The sequence below is a fragment of the Capra hircus genome, chromosome 22 (assembly GCF_001704415.2).
Source record: "Capra hircus breed San Clemente chromosome 22, ASM170441v1, whole genome shotgun sequence".
NCBI classification, from domain to species: Eukaryota; Metazoa; Chordata; class Mammalia; order Artiodactyla; family Bovidae; genus Capra; species Capra hircus.
The window spans coordinates 12109082-12126798 of record NC_030829.1 but is presented as its reverse complement, the minus strand read 5'-3'; the positions used below and the strand labels follow the sequence as shown (position 1 = coordinate 12126798).

At 40.2% G+C, this 17717-nt stretch overlaps 1 protein-coding gene and 1 non-coding gene across 2 annotated transcripts in view; one reads left to right on the top strand and one right to left on the bottom strand.

Annotated features, from left to right (window-relative positions):
• The window catches only part of SCN11A (sodium voltage-gated channel alpha subunit 11), a 78029-nt gene that overhangs the window by 45968 nt on the left and 14344 nt on the right, over window positions 1–17717 (top strand). The window contains exons 19-24 of the mRNA XM_018038483.1: window positions 1917–2090; window positions 8166–8267; window positions 8737–9006; window positions 9680–9733; window positions 11033–11174; window positions 16780–16880. Of these exons, the coding sequence (XP_017893972.1) occupies window positions 1917–2090; window positions 8166–8267; window positions 8737–9006; window positions 9680–9733; window positions 11033–11174; window positions 16780–16880 (843 nt within the window). The remainder of the gene's footprint in view (window positions 1–1916; window positions 2091–8165; window positions 8268–8736; window positions 9007–9679; window positions 9734–11032; window positions 11175–16779; window positions 16881–17717) is intronic.
• Window positions 2978–3049, bottom strand: TRNAC-ACA. Its single transcript has one exon. It is a non-coding gene; the product is annotated as a tRNA-Cys (tRNA).

Below are 17717 nucleotides of genomic sequence, written 5' to 3'. Positions count from 1 at the left end.
AAGTCTGTCTAGTCAAAGCTATGGTTTTTCCAGTAGTCACGTATGGATGTGAGAGTTGGACTATGAAGAAAGTCGAGTGCCGAAGAATTGATGCTTTTAAACTGTGGTGTTAGAGAAGACCTTTGAGAGTCCCTTGGACTGTAAGGAGATCAAACCAGTCAATCCTAAAGGAAATCAGTCCTGAATATTCATTGGAAGGACTGATGCTGAAGCTGAAATTTCGATACTTTGCCCATCTGATGCAAAGAATGGACTCATTGGAAAAGACCCTGACGCTGGGAAAGATTGAAGGCGGGAGGAGAAGGAGATGACAGAGGATGAGATGGTTGGATGGTATCACCGACTTGATGAACATGAGTTTGGGCAAGCTCTGGGACTTGGCAATGGACAGGGAGGCCTGGCGTGCTGCAGTCCCAAAGAGTGACTGGTGTACTGGTGTCACAAAGAGTCAGACAGGACTGAGTGACTGAACTGAAAGAGGCAAACGGACAACCCCTGACCTTCAAGAGCTTGGGGGCTTGTAGGCAAGACAGATGGAGTCCAGACAGCTATAACTAGGGCCATAGTGGTACACTCAAGAGAAACAACATATCATGTAGGATGGCACCTAACCCATTCCTGTGGAAGAAGGACAGTTTCCTACAGAAGGTATCAGCTAAGCTGATATCTTAAAGGCTGACCAGGAGCCAGTGGGGGAGAGGAGGAGATGAAGGGCCTTCTTCAGTCAAAAGCCCACTTGGGGGTTGAAAGTAAGACTTTTATTCTCTATTCTTTTTCTCTAGGGTTGTGGGACTGTGAGATTACCTTGGTTCCTAACAGCATTGCTGATTTCTTTCTTGCCTTCCCAAATGACTTGGCAGGGTTAGTGCCTCTTCTCTCCTTCCTTTCATCCTCAGGAACACTGTAAAGGCCAAAAGGACAGCTTACAGCCTAGCAATACAGACCCTGAAGAATCACACACACACATATTTCGGGTTAAGGAGATGTTTGGATGTAGTGTGAAAAAGGGTCTCTCCAAAAACTTAGATGTCTAATTTTCATTGTCACACTTAATGAATGTTTGGGCCTTCCCAGGTAGTGCTAGTGGTAAAGAACTTGCCTGCCAATGCAGGTAGACATAAGAGACTTGGGTTCGATCCCTGGGTTGGCAAGATCCCCTGGAGAAGGAAATGGCAACCCACTCCAGTAGTATTGCCTGGGGAATGCCATGGACAGAGGAGCCAGGTGGGATACGGTCCACAGAACCTAACGTTAGGGTTAGGATACGGTTAGGGTTAGGCACAGAGTTGGACATGACTGAAGCGACTTAGCAACATTCAATGTAATTTACATTGGGAGCCCAGTGCTTTCCAAACTTTTGCACATCATGGTTCAAATACAAAAATGGTCACATCTGTAGGGAACACTGGGATAAGTGGATAATGCTGTTTGTGGTGGAGGGTGGTGAGCCTCAGTGTTGGAAGGATCCAGAGTATGAACTAAGGTTTTCAGACTTGATGTTGTAAGCAATGAACAGCCACTGAATAGAGCCACCCAGGTAAGTAGGAGGATGAAAGAAATGGTGAATGCCACTGGGAGGTTCTGGGAAAGTTGGCAAGATATTGTTGGCAAGAGTTGAAAGGATTAGGAAGACCAGGAGACAGTATGATGATCCATTAGGAAGATTTTTTTTTTTTTAATATTCCAGGGGCCATTGATGAGACTCTGGGAAACTATAGTGGCAACAGAAATCTAGAAAGAGGATTTTCCTTCTTTTGTTTTACTTACTCAAGGAATTGTTTCTACTGGAAAAGTTCAGCCTTAAGCAAAATCTCATCACCAAGAGAGATCCTAGTTTATTCAAATAAGGAAGAACAATAAAAAATAAAGTCAACAGAGAGTTCAACCTGACCTATGGCTGTGCTTTATCATTTCAGGTATTTGAAGATATTAACCTTGATAAACAACCCAAAATCCAAGAATTACTTAAATGTACTGACACTATTTTCACATACATTTTTATCTTGGAGATGGGTCTGAAATGGGTGGCCTTTGGATTTGGGAAGTATTTCACAAGTGTCTGGTGCTGGCTCGATTTCGTCATTGTGATTGTAAGTTTACCGTCTCTGTGTCATGCGCAGGTGGGATTGAGGGGGGCTGGGTTGGGGTGGAGGAGGGGATCACATGGGAGCTGCTTTTCCCATGTGCTTCATACGAGTGCCTCTCCAGAATATTTTTCTTCACATTTATCTCTCAGCAGTCCAGCCTTTCCTTGGTCCCATTCCTCATATGCTGCATTTCATATGCTCCCCGTCTCAACCCTTTCCATGATGGTACTCATTCACTTCTCTCCATAAGCACCGCTTATGTCTGATGCACATCTAGAATGACTGCACATTCTCTACTTTTCCTGCTCCTTCCAACTTTTAATTTCTTTTCAAGACTTCTCAAAGCAGGTTAGCAGCCAGCAGATTAGGCTGGTCTCCCATCTTGATCATCAAGCAACAAGGATTATTCACATACTTTTTTTTTCCATTTAATCTGAACAACAGTGTTCCAAGTTAGGCAGACCTATGTATTGCCTACCACATTACAGACAAGGAAACCTGAAGCTCAGAGGCTTAGCAGCTTGTTTCAGATGAGACTGGAATTCACACCTTGGTCTGTAGGATGCCAAGGCCAATAGCAATAAGAGTAGGTAACATTTTTTGACTGCTTTCTCGGTACCAGGTACTCTGCCGTATGCCTCTTATGCATTCTCTCTTTTAGTTATCACAGCGTTTCCATGTTGCAGTTATTATTTTTCCCAGATAAATAGGAGTAAACTAAGTCATAGAAACATGTTGAAGGTTGCCCAGCTAGAAGATGGAAGTGAAGTCACTTAGTCGTGTCCGACTCTTTGCAACCCCATGGACAGTAGCCTACCAGGCTCCTCCATCCATGGGATTTTCCAGGCAAGAGTACTGGAGTGGGTTGCCATTTCCTTCTCCAGAGGATCTTGCCAACCCAGGGATCGAACCTGGGTCTTCTGCATTGTAGTCAGACGCTTTACCATCTGAGCCACCTGGGAAGTCTTTTGAGCCACCTGGGAAGAAGAAGGAGGTGAGACTCAAATCTAGTAAGCCTCCCTGCAAAGTCCTTGATTTTAACATCTATAGCCTTCTATAATACCTAATTAGTTAGACTTTGTCCCTGCTATTTAAGAAAGTAGATATGACAAATACATAGTACAAACTGTGTGCTCAGCACACCACACTGAAGAGCCAGCGTTTTGTTGGCGGATACAAATAGGCCGTGTGGGTCAAGCATTTCAGAAAGTCACCGGTGCCATCGGAGCTCCAACACAAGTATTCCCAGGAGCATCACGCAGTTCCCTATCAGGTTCCAGAGTGCTAGTCACTGTGCATCTGTTATCTTATTGACTGTAATGAAGGATGCCTAAGACAATGGACAGACTTTTGGTATCTCTGATCTAGGACCTGTGGTTTACTGGCCTAAACTTAGGAGACCAATTCTTATTTTATTTTTGATTGGAGGATAATTACTTTAAAATTTTGTGTTGGTTTCTGCCATACAACACAGTGAATCTGTCATAACTATATAACTATATAACTATATAACTATATATATATATATATATCCCCTTCCTCTTAAGCCTTCCTCTTAAGCCTTCCTCCATCCCCTTTCCCTGCCACCCTGTCCCGTTAGGTCTTCAGAGAGCACCAGGCTGGACTCCCTGTGTTACGCAGCAGCTCCCCACTCACCATCTGTTTCACACATGGCAATGTGTATATGTTAGTGCCACTCTCTCAATTTGTCCCATCCCCTCCCTCCCCTCCTGTGTCCACAAGTCTGTGTAGGACACTGATTTTAAAGCTGTTTCTTTACTCTCTTTCTGTGAAAACTCAAGCAGAGTGCTTTAAGTTTTGACATCAATTTCCAAATGGATATAAATGAGAGTGTAGACTCTAAATTGCCCAAATTTGCCCAGATACAAAATGGAAAACATACAGCTAACAATAACTATTTAAACTATCAAAACAGTAGTCGAGTGCCACACTTTCAAAAAGGACACCAGGTCCAGGGTTCTGAAAACAAGTTTTACCAACCTTCCAAGGAGCAGTGCTATAGACCACATGTTTGTGTCCCTCTACCCCGCCCCTGAAATTTGTGTTGAAACCTGATCTCCAGTGTGTTGGAGATGGGGCCTTTGGGAGGCAACTAGGACATAAGAGCATTGACTCCAGAGCCCTCATAAATAGGATTAATGATCTTATAAAAGAGACTCCACAGTTTCCTCACTCCTTCTGTGAAGACAGGGAGAAGATGACTGCCTATGAACCAGGAAATAGGTCCTCAACCAGACACTGACTCTGCCAGCGTCTTAATCTTGGAATCTCCAGCCTTCAGACTGTAAGAAATTTCTGTTGTTTATATATCCAGGCTATGGTATGGTATTCTGATATAGCAGCCTGAACTAAGACAAGCAGTGCATCCCAACCTTACTCAGATTAAGACAAGGAACAGAAAAGGAGGGGAGGCATGCAAACTTATTTAATGAGACAAACATAACCTTGATAACAATCTGAATGGAACAAGAATGAGTAGAGCAAGAGAAGATATAATCTTTTAACTATATAGCTTTATGAATCCCAGAGAAAGTACCAAGTGTGGTCCACTATTACTGTTAACCAGCCTTAGCACTACGCAGACCCAGTTCCATCTGAAACAAGATGCTGCTCCACTGAGCTTCAGAGTTCATGTCTGTAACGTGGTTGAGATGTTATGTGGTAGTGACATTATGTGTGTGTGTGCTAAGTCAGTTTAGTCGTGTCTGACTCTTTGAGACCCTATGGACTGGAGCCTACAGGCTCCTCTGTCCAGGAGTTTCTCCAGGCAAGAATAGTGGAGTGCATTGCCATGTTCTCCTCCAGGGGATCTTCCCAACAGGGATTGGACCCATGTCTCTTAAGTCCCCTGCATTGTCAGACAGGTTCTTTACCACTAGGACCATATGGGACGCCCAGCAGTGATGTACACCACTGCATCATTCAGAACATTATTGTATGAATTAAATGAGTTATGTGAATAATATTTTTATGTTGCTTGTTACTCAAGATTAAATAAAATGATCTTTATAATTTTGGAATAGAAAGTGCAAACACAACCACAAATATATATCAAAATATAAGACTTCCTTTTTTTTGTTCAACAACACCATGATTATAAAAGACAGGCTAGACCCTCGAGACAGTATATACCACATATAAAACAGAGAGTTGAGGTTACCGGGTGGCTCAGGGGTAAGGAAGCCACCTGCAGTGCAGGAGACGCAGGAGACACAGGTTTGGTCCCTGGGTCGGCACAGGTTTTGTGTCTGGAGGCAGGGCTGGTAACCTACTCCAGTATTCTTGCCTGGAGAATACCATGGACAGAGGAACCTGGTGGGCTACTGTCCATAGGGTCTCAAAGAGTCAGACCCGACTGAAGTAACTGAGCTCACGTGCATACATAACAGATAGTTATGATCCACTGTAAATAAATACCCTCAACAGATCAACAAGAAAAAGACAACCCAGTGTAAGAACAGGAGAAGGATGCAAACAGGCAACTCACAGCAGGATCTTGAGTTGCTAATAAATGTACGAAGAAATACACACTAGTTATATCACCAGTTAGCACAGACATACGTATTAAAATGAGACTTCTTTTTACTTATCAGACAGACAAAAATTTTTAAGTTGGATAATATCTAACATGAGAAGGATTTAGGAAAATGGAATTTCTAATCACTGCTAACTGCTATACAAGACATTTGGAGAAACTTTTGCACCATTAAGTTAAAATTACAAATGAACCCAATTTACAAATCCAGAAATACCACTTCTTTTATACATTTAAGGAAAACTCTTGTGTATGTACCCAGGAAAAATGCACGTCTGTCTAGTTTGCTATTGTTCATAGCAACAAAGAAATGGAAGCAACTTAGGTATTCACCAAGGGGAAATGAATTCATAAAATATAAATATATGCTGTAATATTCCATAACAGTCAAAAGGAGAAAATCATAAGAATATATATAACATGATAGGAATCTCAAAAACATAGTACAGGGAGATTAATGCAAATTAGGTGGGAATAAAATAAAACTAGGGAAAACTTCTATGGAAGAATGCCGTAGAGTAGAGAAGAACGGGGATATGTTCTTGTCAGCGTTTCTCATGGATGTTTCAGTTAGGGGTGAGGTTCCAGGTGAAAAGCTGTACAATGTCCCTCCAGGAATATCCTCTCCATTTACACTAACAGTCACTTAGTAAAGCCAGAACTGCTAAGCTTTACAACCCTTCTCCCTTTGGTTAGGAACAAGGTCAACAGTCCATGGGGTCGCTAGGGTCAGACACAACTTCGTGACTAAACCACCACCACAGGAACAAGGTAGGCGTATTTGTGCAAAAGCTGATTCAATAACTCTCCCAACAGGCAATGCTGTCACACGCAGAAGAACAAAACAGCTTATTGGAAAAAGCCATTATAAATAAGCACATTTTGAATCGATGGTGATTTTTAAAAATTGATTATGAATTTAAGAATCTGGTCATTCTGCCATAGTCCTTCAATTTCTCCTACTCTGCAAATGTGTTACTACTGCAATGAGATTGGCTAGTGGGAGGTGTTTTTAGATACCAGTGAACTTTGCCATCATCTAAGTCAGGAGTATCAACAATTCACTTCCTGTCCTGCTGAGCACTCCCCATCTAAGTTGAGCCTCTGAAGGCTCTGTATAATCAATAAGAACGGCTGAAAATCTGCAAGTAGTGTCTTCAACTTAAGCTCAGCATCTTTATTGAGCTTTTTAAAAAAATTATTATTTATTTATTTGGCTGTGCCAGGTCTTAGTTGTGGCAGTGGGATCTAGTTCCCTGGGCAGGGATTGAACCCATGCTCACTGCATTGGGAGCACAGAGTCTTAACCACTGGACCACTAGGGAAGTCCCAGTTTGTTGAGTTTTATTTTAGTGTGTTTATAGAGTTTTCCAATCCTCTGTCATATCCTGCTGTAAAGAAGCATGTTAGGAGAGAAAATTGGATTTAATTCTCCAAAAAGGAGCTGTTCTTATGAGGGAACATATTAGCCAAAAGGAATTCATTCATTCATTCATTCTTGTTTTTTTAGAATTATTTCTTTGTAACTTTTTATTTTAATATTTGAAGCTTATGGAAAAGTTACAAGAAGTTGCAAAAGAATCCCTTGTACTCTTTCCCCAGATTCACCCATTATTAATATTTAAGCCCATCTGCCATATCAGTTTTTCCTGTATTTTTTCCCCTAAACTGCTTGAGATTAAGTTGTAGGGATCACACTACATTAGCCCTCAACATTTCAGGGTGTTTTTCCAAAGAACAAGCATATTATCTCCCACAGTCACAAAGCAATAATCAAGCTTAGGAAATTTAACATGATCCAGTACTAAAACCCTTGGAGAAGGCAATGGCACCCCACTCTAGTACTCTTGCCTGGAAAATCCCATGATGGAGGAGCCTGGTAGGCTGCAGTCCATGGGGTTGCAAAGAGTCGGACACGACTGAGCAACTTCACTTTGACTTTTCACTTTCATGCATTGGAGAAGGAAATGGCAACCCACTCCAGTGTTCTTGCCTGGAGAATCCCAGGGACGGGGGAGCCTGGTGGGCTGCCGTCTCTGGGGTTGCACAGAGTTGGACACGACTGAAGCAACTTAGCAGTACTAAAACCCACATCCATTTTCAAATGTTCTCAGTTGTCACAAGGTCCTTTATGGCTAATTTACCCTACCTGCCTACCACCGCCTTTCCCCCGCAATCTAGGATCCCATTCAGGATCCCACATGACAGTCATTTCCATGTCTCTCTGGTTTCCTTGAATTCACAACAGTTTCTCAGCTTTTTTTTTTTTTTTTTTTTTGTCTTTCATTAAACAAATGTAAACGCACTGTTCTCACCCATTTGGGCTGGAGCTTTGCCAGGCAAGAAAACTTGCCTCTAACCTGCTCCCCCTCCCCGCCCTTCCAGCTGGGTCTTGTTGGTTTCTGTGTCTGGATAATCTGCTGTGGGCATGCCTTTGCCTCTCAGAAAGATGCCTCTTAACACCCACTGGGTTCTCTGGTCACCAAGCTGGATGTACTACCCAAAGCTTCTTTTCCCACCAGGTCTCTGTGACCAGTCTCATTGACTTAATGGGCTTGAAGTCCTTCCGGATTCTTCGAGCACTGAGGCCCCTGCGAGCATTGTCCCAGTTTGAAGGAATGAAGGTATGTTCTTTAGGCGGAATGGAGGAAAGTCAGCTAGCAGGGAAAGATAGAGAAGCCATCTGCTCTTCTTGGGCTGGACATCCCTTAAATTGTCAGACTTTTCCTGGACTCCTTCCCATCTGGCCCACTGCTTAGAATTCAGAGGTAGAGAAAAGTCTAAGATATAGTCTTCACCTAAAAGCACTTCTGTGACAGTCGAGCTGGGCTCTGGCTTCCCTTCAGTCCTAGGGCAGGTGTCTCAAACACCATCATCAGAAGACACTTCTCAAGCGATCCTGTAGCAACCGAAAGGACCCGTAATGTAGGGAGCTGAGAGCAGGGCTTGCCATGGGGTTGGGGTTCAGGGTTGGAATGTAAAGATGAGATTTCAAGAAATGCAGCCCCACACATCAGACCCATCCTGGGAAGATTAAGAGCTTGGTGAGTCTCACACATCTATTATGTTTTTCTTCTGCTTTGTTTCCTTAAGGTGGTGGTTTATGCTCTCATAGGTGCCATACCTGCTATTCTGAATGTTTTGCTTGTCTGCCTCATTTTCTGGCTCATATTTTGTATCCTGGGAGTAAGTCTGTTTTCTGGAAGATTTGGAAGATGTGTTAATGCAACAGATGTAAAATCAGTCATAGATCATAACATTGTTGCAAACCGGAGTCAATGTGAAAGTGGAAATTTCTATTGGCACACCCCGCATGTCAACTTTGACAATGTGTTAATGGCTTACCTTGCGCTACTGCAAGTGGTAAGTGGTGTCGGTTTGTTTTTCACTCTGGGGAAAGAACCCTGAAAAGAATCATAAACTGTTTCTCAGCTAATAAAAATATAATGACCCCATTGAAATAATGGAATCAAACCCCAGTTTCCTCATGGGAGCTAATGCCCTCTGGAATTGTTCCCCACTGAGCATCGCCAACTTGATTGTCTACTGAGCTTCAACCTCCAAGACCCTGTAAGGGTTTGGACCTTGCACTCTGTCCTGTGGTGCCTTGTTCTCCTTAGCTCCAGCCAGAGAGACGTGGAGCCTCAGATGCCAAGCCACACCTGTAGTAACAGTTCCCTGTGGGAACAGTCCCGTGTCAAACTGTGGTTGCAAGGTCTTGGACAGATAGTGCAAATAGATGTGGCATCAGGAAAGAACCTTAATCAGGTTCTTTGCATCAGCTGGTCCATAACTTCTCTAGGAATTTTTAAGGCAGAAATTTCTCTTGTTTTTAAACTTTTTATCTTGTGAAAATGAAGAAAAAATAATACAAAACACATGCCCATGAACTTTTTTCAGCTGTTCCTTTATGTAGGCATTCTGTCCAGGAGGGGTGGACCATCATCTTATATACATCTGCCCGCTGGACTTGCTGGCTTTTGTATGTTGATGACAAGTCAATAATGGTGTTCACGTTTCCCTTCCTTCATTGCAGGCAACATTTAAGGGCTGGATGGATATTATGTATGCAGCTGTTGATTCCACGGAGGTGAGCTTGTGTTCTACCATGCTGTAGAGTACTAGGATCAAATCAAGAGAACCATGACTTCATGGCCAGCCCAGAACTTCCCTCATCATAGTTCCAGTGGCCAGGGTTCTCTACCTTTTTTACATTAAGACAAACACTATGAAACAGGGATTAAAAGGGTTCTTATTCATCTTCCTCTGCGTATTACATCCTAGCATGCTCACAGCTCTGATGTTCTGTATCTCTTTCTGACAATTTCCTGGGTACAAGTGAGCTGAGCTTTTCTCTGTTCCTCTTTCTATCTGAACCTCCCTTTGTAAGATTATCAGCTTGCTGCATAATCTTATGTTAAATTATCAGTTAAATTAACTGAATATTAATTCTTTCTATTATATTGTTTCCAGACTAGTGCCTACCCTTAATTCAAACAAGTAGATGCCTGAAGCCAAGTGGGACTAAGGTTAGGTATTCTTCAAGGCAAAAGAAAAAAATAATTGTTTCAAATACTTATGTCCAATACAGTGGTTTCTATGGCGGGTGTTCAATAACAAATATCATAAGTACTTTGAGCAGATAATAGAGCTATCAACACTCATCTCTATCTTTGAATATGATTAGAGGAAAGAAAAGAGAGGCGCTCCTACCCCTATCCCCAAAATGAATAAAACCGGAGCCTTGTGAAGAACTTGGGCAGAAGGGGTCTTGGATGCTTTTGGTCATACCTCGAGCTAGGCCAGCTTGGTTGTAGTCCATTTTTGTCCATTCCAGAGCTTGATCATTCATTCATACACTGATTCAATGTGTGTGGAGAACCTCACACCACAAGCTATGCCAGGCACTGGGGATTCAAGAGTGACAGAACACAAGCACAGACTAAATACCATCGTGTAGCGGGCTCTGTGGGGACGGTGTAGATGTTCAGCAAGGACTGGTAGTTAAGCTCCTTTGCGTGAAATGGACATGTCCCTTCTCTGGTGGCCCTCTTCAGTTTGGCTCCCTCCAGTTATGTGTCTATATGGACATCCTCGAGACGTTTTCAAAGGACATACGCAATCGTGCTGCTCTCCTGCCTCACAGCCCTTCAGTGATTCTCCATCGCTTCAAAGAAAAGTCCAGATACTCCACCCCACCCCCTCCCCACTGTATGGCAGCACTCAAGCTGCGCTGGGGGAAACTGAAAGAGGGGAAAGGGGCTCCCTGCAGGGCCATGGCTCACTGGAGGAGGCTGAGTGGTTAATGGTGCTGCTACCAAGCAGTTAGGATGGCTCATATTTTTCTCCAGTAACCGTTTTCTTCTTTCATTAAAACAATCCCTAACAGGAAGGACAACAGCCAAAGTTTGAGGCACGTTCTTGCATGTACCTTTACTTCGTAGTTTTTATCATCTTTGGCTCATTCTTCACTCTGAATCTCTTTACTGGTGTTATTATTGACAACTTCAACCAACAGCAGAAAAAGATAAGTATGGGGATTGTCCTTGTTTGGTATTTTTACCTCCTCATTTCTCCAAAGAGCTTGGATGGAGCATAAATCAGTTCTAGATTGTTGTGCAAAGTAGCCTTTATCATCTGCATGAGAATGGAGAGGGAGCCTCTTAGAAAAGAGTCTTGAGGCTATGGCTGAAAAGGGACTGCATCAGCTGGGTTTTATTAATCGTTTTTATTCTTCACTCTACCCTCTTAAACAAAGGACATGGTTGAACTCTAATAGAAAAACAAATATCGGGATTAGTATTTACGTCAAATTTTAGTAACCTTGCGAGTGTATCTTGTTATTCAGGATAAAAAGAGTACAATCCCTGACTTAGGATAGTTCAATTTACATGACTTTTCAACTTTTCGATGAGGCAGAAGTGATATGCATTGAGTAGAAACTTTACTACAGGTTTTGAACTGTGATCTTGTCCTGTGCTAGAGATATATAGTACAATACTTTCCTGTGACACTGCGTAGCAGCAGCCACAGCTCCCAATCATCCATACGCTCACTGAGGATAAGCAGTAGATATATATTTACAACATTCTGTATCCATACAACCGTTCTGTTTTTCACTTTCAGTACAGTATTTGATAAACTAAATGAGATATTCAACACTTTATTTTCAAATAGCGTTTGTGTTCCATGATTTTGCCCAACTGTAATCTAATTTCTGGGCTTCCCTGATAGCTTGCAATGCAGGAGACTCCAATTTGATTCCTGGGTTGGAATCGAATAAGATCTCCTGGAGAAGGGATAGGCTATCCCCTCCAGTATTCTTGGGCTTCCCTGGTGGCTCAGCTGGTAAAGAATCTACCTGCAATGCTAGAGACCTGGGTTCAATCCCTGGGTTGGGAAGATCCCCTGGAGAAGGGAAAGGCTACCCACCTCAGCATTCTGGCTTGGAGAATTCCAAGGACTGTATAGTCCATGGGGTCACAAAGAGTCAGACATGACTGAGCAACTTTCACACACATGTGAAAGCTAATTTCTAAGTGTTCTGAGCATGTTTAAGGTAGGCAAGGCTAACCTGTGATGTTAAGCAGGTTAAGTGTATTAAATGCATTTCAAGTTACATGCAATATTTTCAACTTAACATGGGTTTATCAGGATGTATAACCATTGTAAGTGCAGGAAAAATCTACAAACTCTCCTCTTTCCATAAACTTGCATCCTGCCTCTCAAAACCCAAGTCTCAGCAGATTTACTGAACTTACTTGGAAAGAAGATGGTGGGGAAGAGACAGGTTTTTTTCCCTCGTGTGTTGTGACAAACACATATTTATTTTTCTGATTCAATAATCCATAGGAGCATTGTAGTAAATGTGGAAAAAAGATGAAGACAAAAAGATAATTTAAATCATCCATAAGGTGACCACCAAATGATAACTATTTTAGATTAAGCCTCATCATTTTGGTACCATCTTTTCCAGGAACTGAACTGAACTGAACTGCTGCTGCTGCTGCTAAGTCACTTTTAAATAATACTAAATGTTTCTTTTATACTGTTGAGATTATATAATATTTTAAACTGTCTTCTCCATTAGTTATGAGTTCATGTCATGAGATCATCTTTATTATAAGAATTTTCATGGATGAATTACATCCCATATTATGGATAGATCATAATTTGTTACAACCATTCCCCCCACTCCCCCTTTTAAGGACATCTGGGTCATTTCCAAATTTCTTGCTCTTCTAAAATAATCATGAAGATTCTTGAAATACTCTCTGTATATCTCTGATTATTTCCTCAGGATAAGTTCCTAGAATTTAAGGCATTAAAGACAGACTGTGAAATTACCTTTCAGAAATGCTATGCTGGCTGGGTACCCTCCTTTTGTAAGACATGAAGTGCTTGTTTATTCTGTTCTCATCATTCTGACTTTTGTAATTTTAAATTATTTTTTCTAGCTTGATGGGTAAAAGTGTTATCTCGCAGTTTTACATTCATTCATTTGACCATTTCTGAAGTCAAACACTTTCTCACAGGTTGATGGCCATAACTATTTCTTCCTTGCGTTTTCTGTTTATATGCTCTTTGTCTCTTCTTAAAATTGATATCATCATTTTTTCTTATGGTTTTATATAGTATGTTCAATTTGACTTACCTCTTACATTTTTGTAATGACATTTTAAATTTATAGACATGTATGAAGTCAAGCTTTCAATCTTGTCCTTTTGCCCTCTTTTCTTGAATTTATATACTGAAGGCATTTCTCAATCCTAAAATCAGCTGGCTAAACATTTTGGTTTTTCCCTTGTTGTTTTGTGACCTTCTTTATTTTTCTGTTGAGCTTTTTTAAATCCATCTAAAATGTGTCCTGATACTGCTGAGCTTTCTTAGTGTCTGCTGGGAGAGTCATTCACAGTCCCAGGCAACTACGTGGCTGCTGTTACTCAGGAGTGTGCTATGTGGAGTCACCTCTGTAATATGCAGCTTGATTGCAACCAATACCTACAATCTGAATGTCAGGCCTTGCGATTTTAGATTTAAGCTTGCATTTGAAATCGCTGTTTTGATCAGTCCATAGCATTTTTGTTCTATTTTGTTTTACTTTTTATAATAGAAAATTTCAAACACTCACAAGAATATGGTAAAATGAACCTAAAATACCCAGCACCCAGCACAACATTTATTGATTTAAGAACATCCTTATACCTTCAGTGTCTTTCCCCACTGGATCCTTCCACTGGATTTTTTTATAGAGCATCATATACATCACATTATTTCATCCACCAGTTTTTCAGAACATATCTCTTTTTAAACATAACTACAATTTCATGATCATATCTAAAAAGTTTAATATGAGTTCTTTAAATTCATCAAAAATCCAGTCAAATGTTCAAATTTCCTCCAGTCTCTTATATTCTCAAAATATTTATTCATTCTTTAACTGATTAGTTGATTGATTATATTAAAGTTTGCTTCTTTTCAAATTAAGATTCAAATCAGGTCCTTGCACTGGATGACTTCCTTGCTCTCTGGATTCACAGTATGTTCTAGGCATTGTTTGTACACTTTTTGCTCCAGATCTGGAAACAGCCATTTCTCTAGGGAGTTCTGGGAGGTAGTGTTCTAAGACCGCAATCTAGAATGCTCATTGTGATTATTTTGAGACTTTTGCAGTGGGCAGAGATACTTCAAGTTTAGGACGACAAAGTTTTCACTTAACTAGTACATCTGTATCTCCTCTTTTCCACACTAAGAAAGCTGGTTCTTGTGGATACAGAAGATGATAGCCTTTAAAATTTCCAAAGCTGCTCATTTTATTTATCTCACAACACACAAAGGACAGTCTCATAATAACAGTATTAATACTATCATGATGCATGTGATTATTGAAGATAGTTAATATCTGCCAGGCATCGTGAAAAAACCTGGTTAACTTCTAGGGCTGGGTTGGTTTCTTTCTTTCTTTCTTTATTTTTACTGTAACAAAATGGTCATAACATCAGATTTATCATCTTATCCATTTTTAATGTTACAGCTCAGTGGTGTTAAATACATTCATAATGTTGTGCAACCATCATCATCATCCATCTGTATAACTCTTCATCTTGTAAAATTGAAACTCTACACCCATTAAGCAATAACTCCCTGTACTTCCCACCAGCCCCTGGCAGCTCCCATTCCACTTTCTGTCTTCATGATTTTGACTATTCTAAGCATTTCATGTAAGTGGAATCATGCAGTGCTTGTCTTTCTGTGAGTAGCTTATTTCATTTAGCATAATGTCCTTAAGGTTCATGCATGTTGTTGCATATTGCAGAATTTCCTTCTTGTTTAAGGCTATGTATATATCATGTTTTGCTCTTTCAACCATGTATTGATGGGCAGTTGGGTTTCTTCCATGTTTTAGTTATTGTGAATAAAGGTCCTATGAACATGGGTGTGCAAACATCTCTTTGAGACCCTGCTTCAATTCATTTAGGTCTATATAGAAGTGGCATTGTTGTATCATGTGGTGATATGTACAGTATACAAAGTTTCTAATTTCTCTACATCCTCACAGACACTTGTTTGCTGTTTTATTGATAGTAGCCATTCTAATGGATGTGAGGTGGTATCTCATTTTGATTTTGATTTGCATTTCCCTAATGATTAGTGACACTGAACATTTTTTCATGTGCTTATTGGCCATTCATATATCTTCTTTAGAGAAATATCTATTCAAACCTTTTGCTCTTTGAAAAATCAGGTTGTTTGTCTTTTTGTTTTTATATTTTCAGAGTCCTCTATATAATATTAATCCCTTGTCAGATATATGATTTTCAAATATTTCCCCACTCTGTGTGTTGTCTTTTTACTTCATTGAGAGTGTCTCTGATGCCCCCAAATTTAAAATTATGAAGTCCAATTGGTCTGTTTTTTCTTTTGCCTTTTGTGTCATATCCAAGAAATCATTACCAAATCTAATGCTTCTGTTCCGTGTTTTATTCTGAGAATTTTATTGTTCTAGATATTACATTTATGTCTTTGATCCATTTTGAGTTAATTTTTGTATATAGTGTTAAGTAATGATTCAGCTTCATTCTTTTGTATGTTGATATCCAGTTTTCCTGGCGCTATTTGTTGGAAAGACTGTTCTAGGACTGTATTTTTTGGTCCATACTGTGGTGTAAATTTAAACCCCACACCCTCATCAAGGCAGGCTTAGATTCACAAATTATCAGTGAGGAGTATAGACTAAGACAATGTCCTGGTTGTTTTCTCTCCCCAACAGATATGTTTGGTTTTCTTCTTCACTCTTTAATGGCAGCACTTGGAGAATTCCATTACCAACACACAGGGTTCTTAGACTAACCCTACTGTCTTTTCCCCATGACCCACTTGTAGTTATTAAATCCTAAGATTCTCATTTTTGCAGAAATTAGCAAATGCCCTTAGGCAAGCCATGACTTCAGGACTAATTTACTTCTCTTTTTTCTCTCTCTTGATTTTCAGATGATGGAAATTTTCCTTACTTTTTGGGCAAGTTCAGCTATATCTTTTAAAAGTAATTCTGTTCTATTTTATCCAGCATTTCTAGATGTTTTACCACTTCTCTCACCCAATTTCATGAAAATCCTACTTCATTTTTCTGTTCTTTATTACTCAGTGGTGAAGACACTTAAAGCTCTCTATTTTTTTTTTTTTTTGGTAAGGATGGCTCTAGACAGATGCTTTTGGAAATTTTATTAGTAATATATGCAGTGTATATTTAGGAGAATTTTAATTGTCACTTTTTAGGACTTTTCATTTAGATTTTTATTACTAATTTCTATGTTTGTTTCACTGTAGTTTGATTTACACAACTTGAAGTATGTTCAGTTTTTGTAAAGCTTCTGTGGATGTTTGCAAAGAATTTGTAGTCTTATTTATATTATAAAAAGAGAAATATAACTGATAAAAGTAACATTTCTCCCTTATTCCTTAATTTAAACCCTGTTTCCTTTAGGCCTTTCCTTATAGTCTCATTCTGCTTCAAATGGAATTTTAGGAATTGTTGATAGAAATGCAATATAACTTTAAAACTATTTCTGAAAATTCAGAATTCATTTCCAAAGATCTGTTAATGATAATTAGCTCTCATTTTCTCGACATACTTAGGTGGCCAAGACGTCTTTCTGACAGAAGAACAGAAGAAATATTATAATGCAATGAAAAAATTAGGATCCAAAAAACCTCAAAGGCCCATTCCAAGGCCTCAGGTGAGAGCACTTGATTGATTCTAAATACATAGATGCATGAAGTGGTGATGAGGAACTCAGATATCTGTAGTGCCATTCTCCTTTAATTTTTAAATTTATAGACTTGACCTAAGAACTCAATATGAACCGAGGTACACTGGTATATGACTCAAGTTCTTAGGAAAATCAGACATTCAGATTCAATAATAAATGCCTGGGCAACAGCTTAAATTTACTTTTTCGTGAGCACCTGAGAGCTGCTCGGGCTTCCCAGGTGGCATTAGTGGTAAAGAACCCTCCTGGCAATGCAGGAAATGTAAGAGATGCGGGTTTGATCCTGGGGTCCGGAAGATCCCCTGGAGGAGGTCGTGGCAACTCACTCCGGTATTCCTGCCTGGAGAATCCCATGGCCAGAGGAGCCTGGCAGGCTACAGTCCATAGGGTCGCAAAGAGTCAGACATTACTGAAGCAACTTATCATGCATGCATGCATAGGAGCTGCTCAGTATATACTCATTACAGTGATGTGAATTTAGCAGCTTGTTTGAATGTAATCTTGGCCAATTTAAAATGTATTTATAATATATTTTACCACCTTTCTCTGGTGTGAAATTGAGGTCATGCATACTTCACTTCCACTTCACAAGTATTTATGATAAACTTTCCATCTTAGGAGCGGACACACTTTTTCTGTAAAAGGCCAGACAGTAAATATTTTAAGCTTTGCAGGCCATGTGGTTTCTGCTGTTACTACTCAACTTTGATGTTGTAGCACAAAAGCAATCATTATAGATAGAGAACAAATGTTCTTGGCTGTGCTCCAGTATGACTTGATTTATAAACACCAAAATTTGGATTT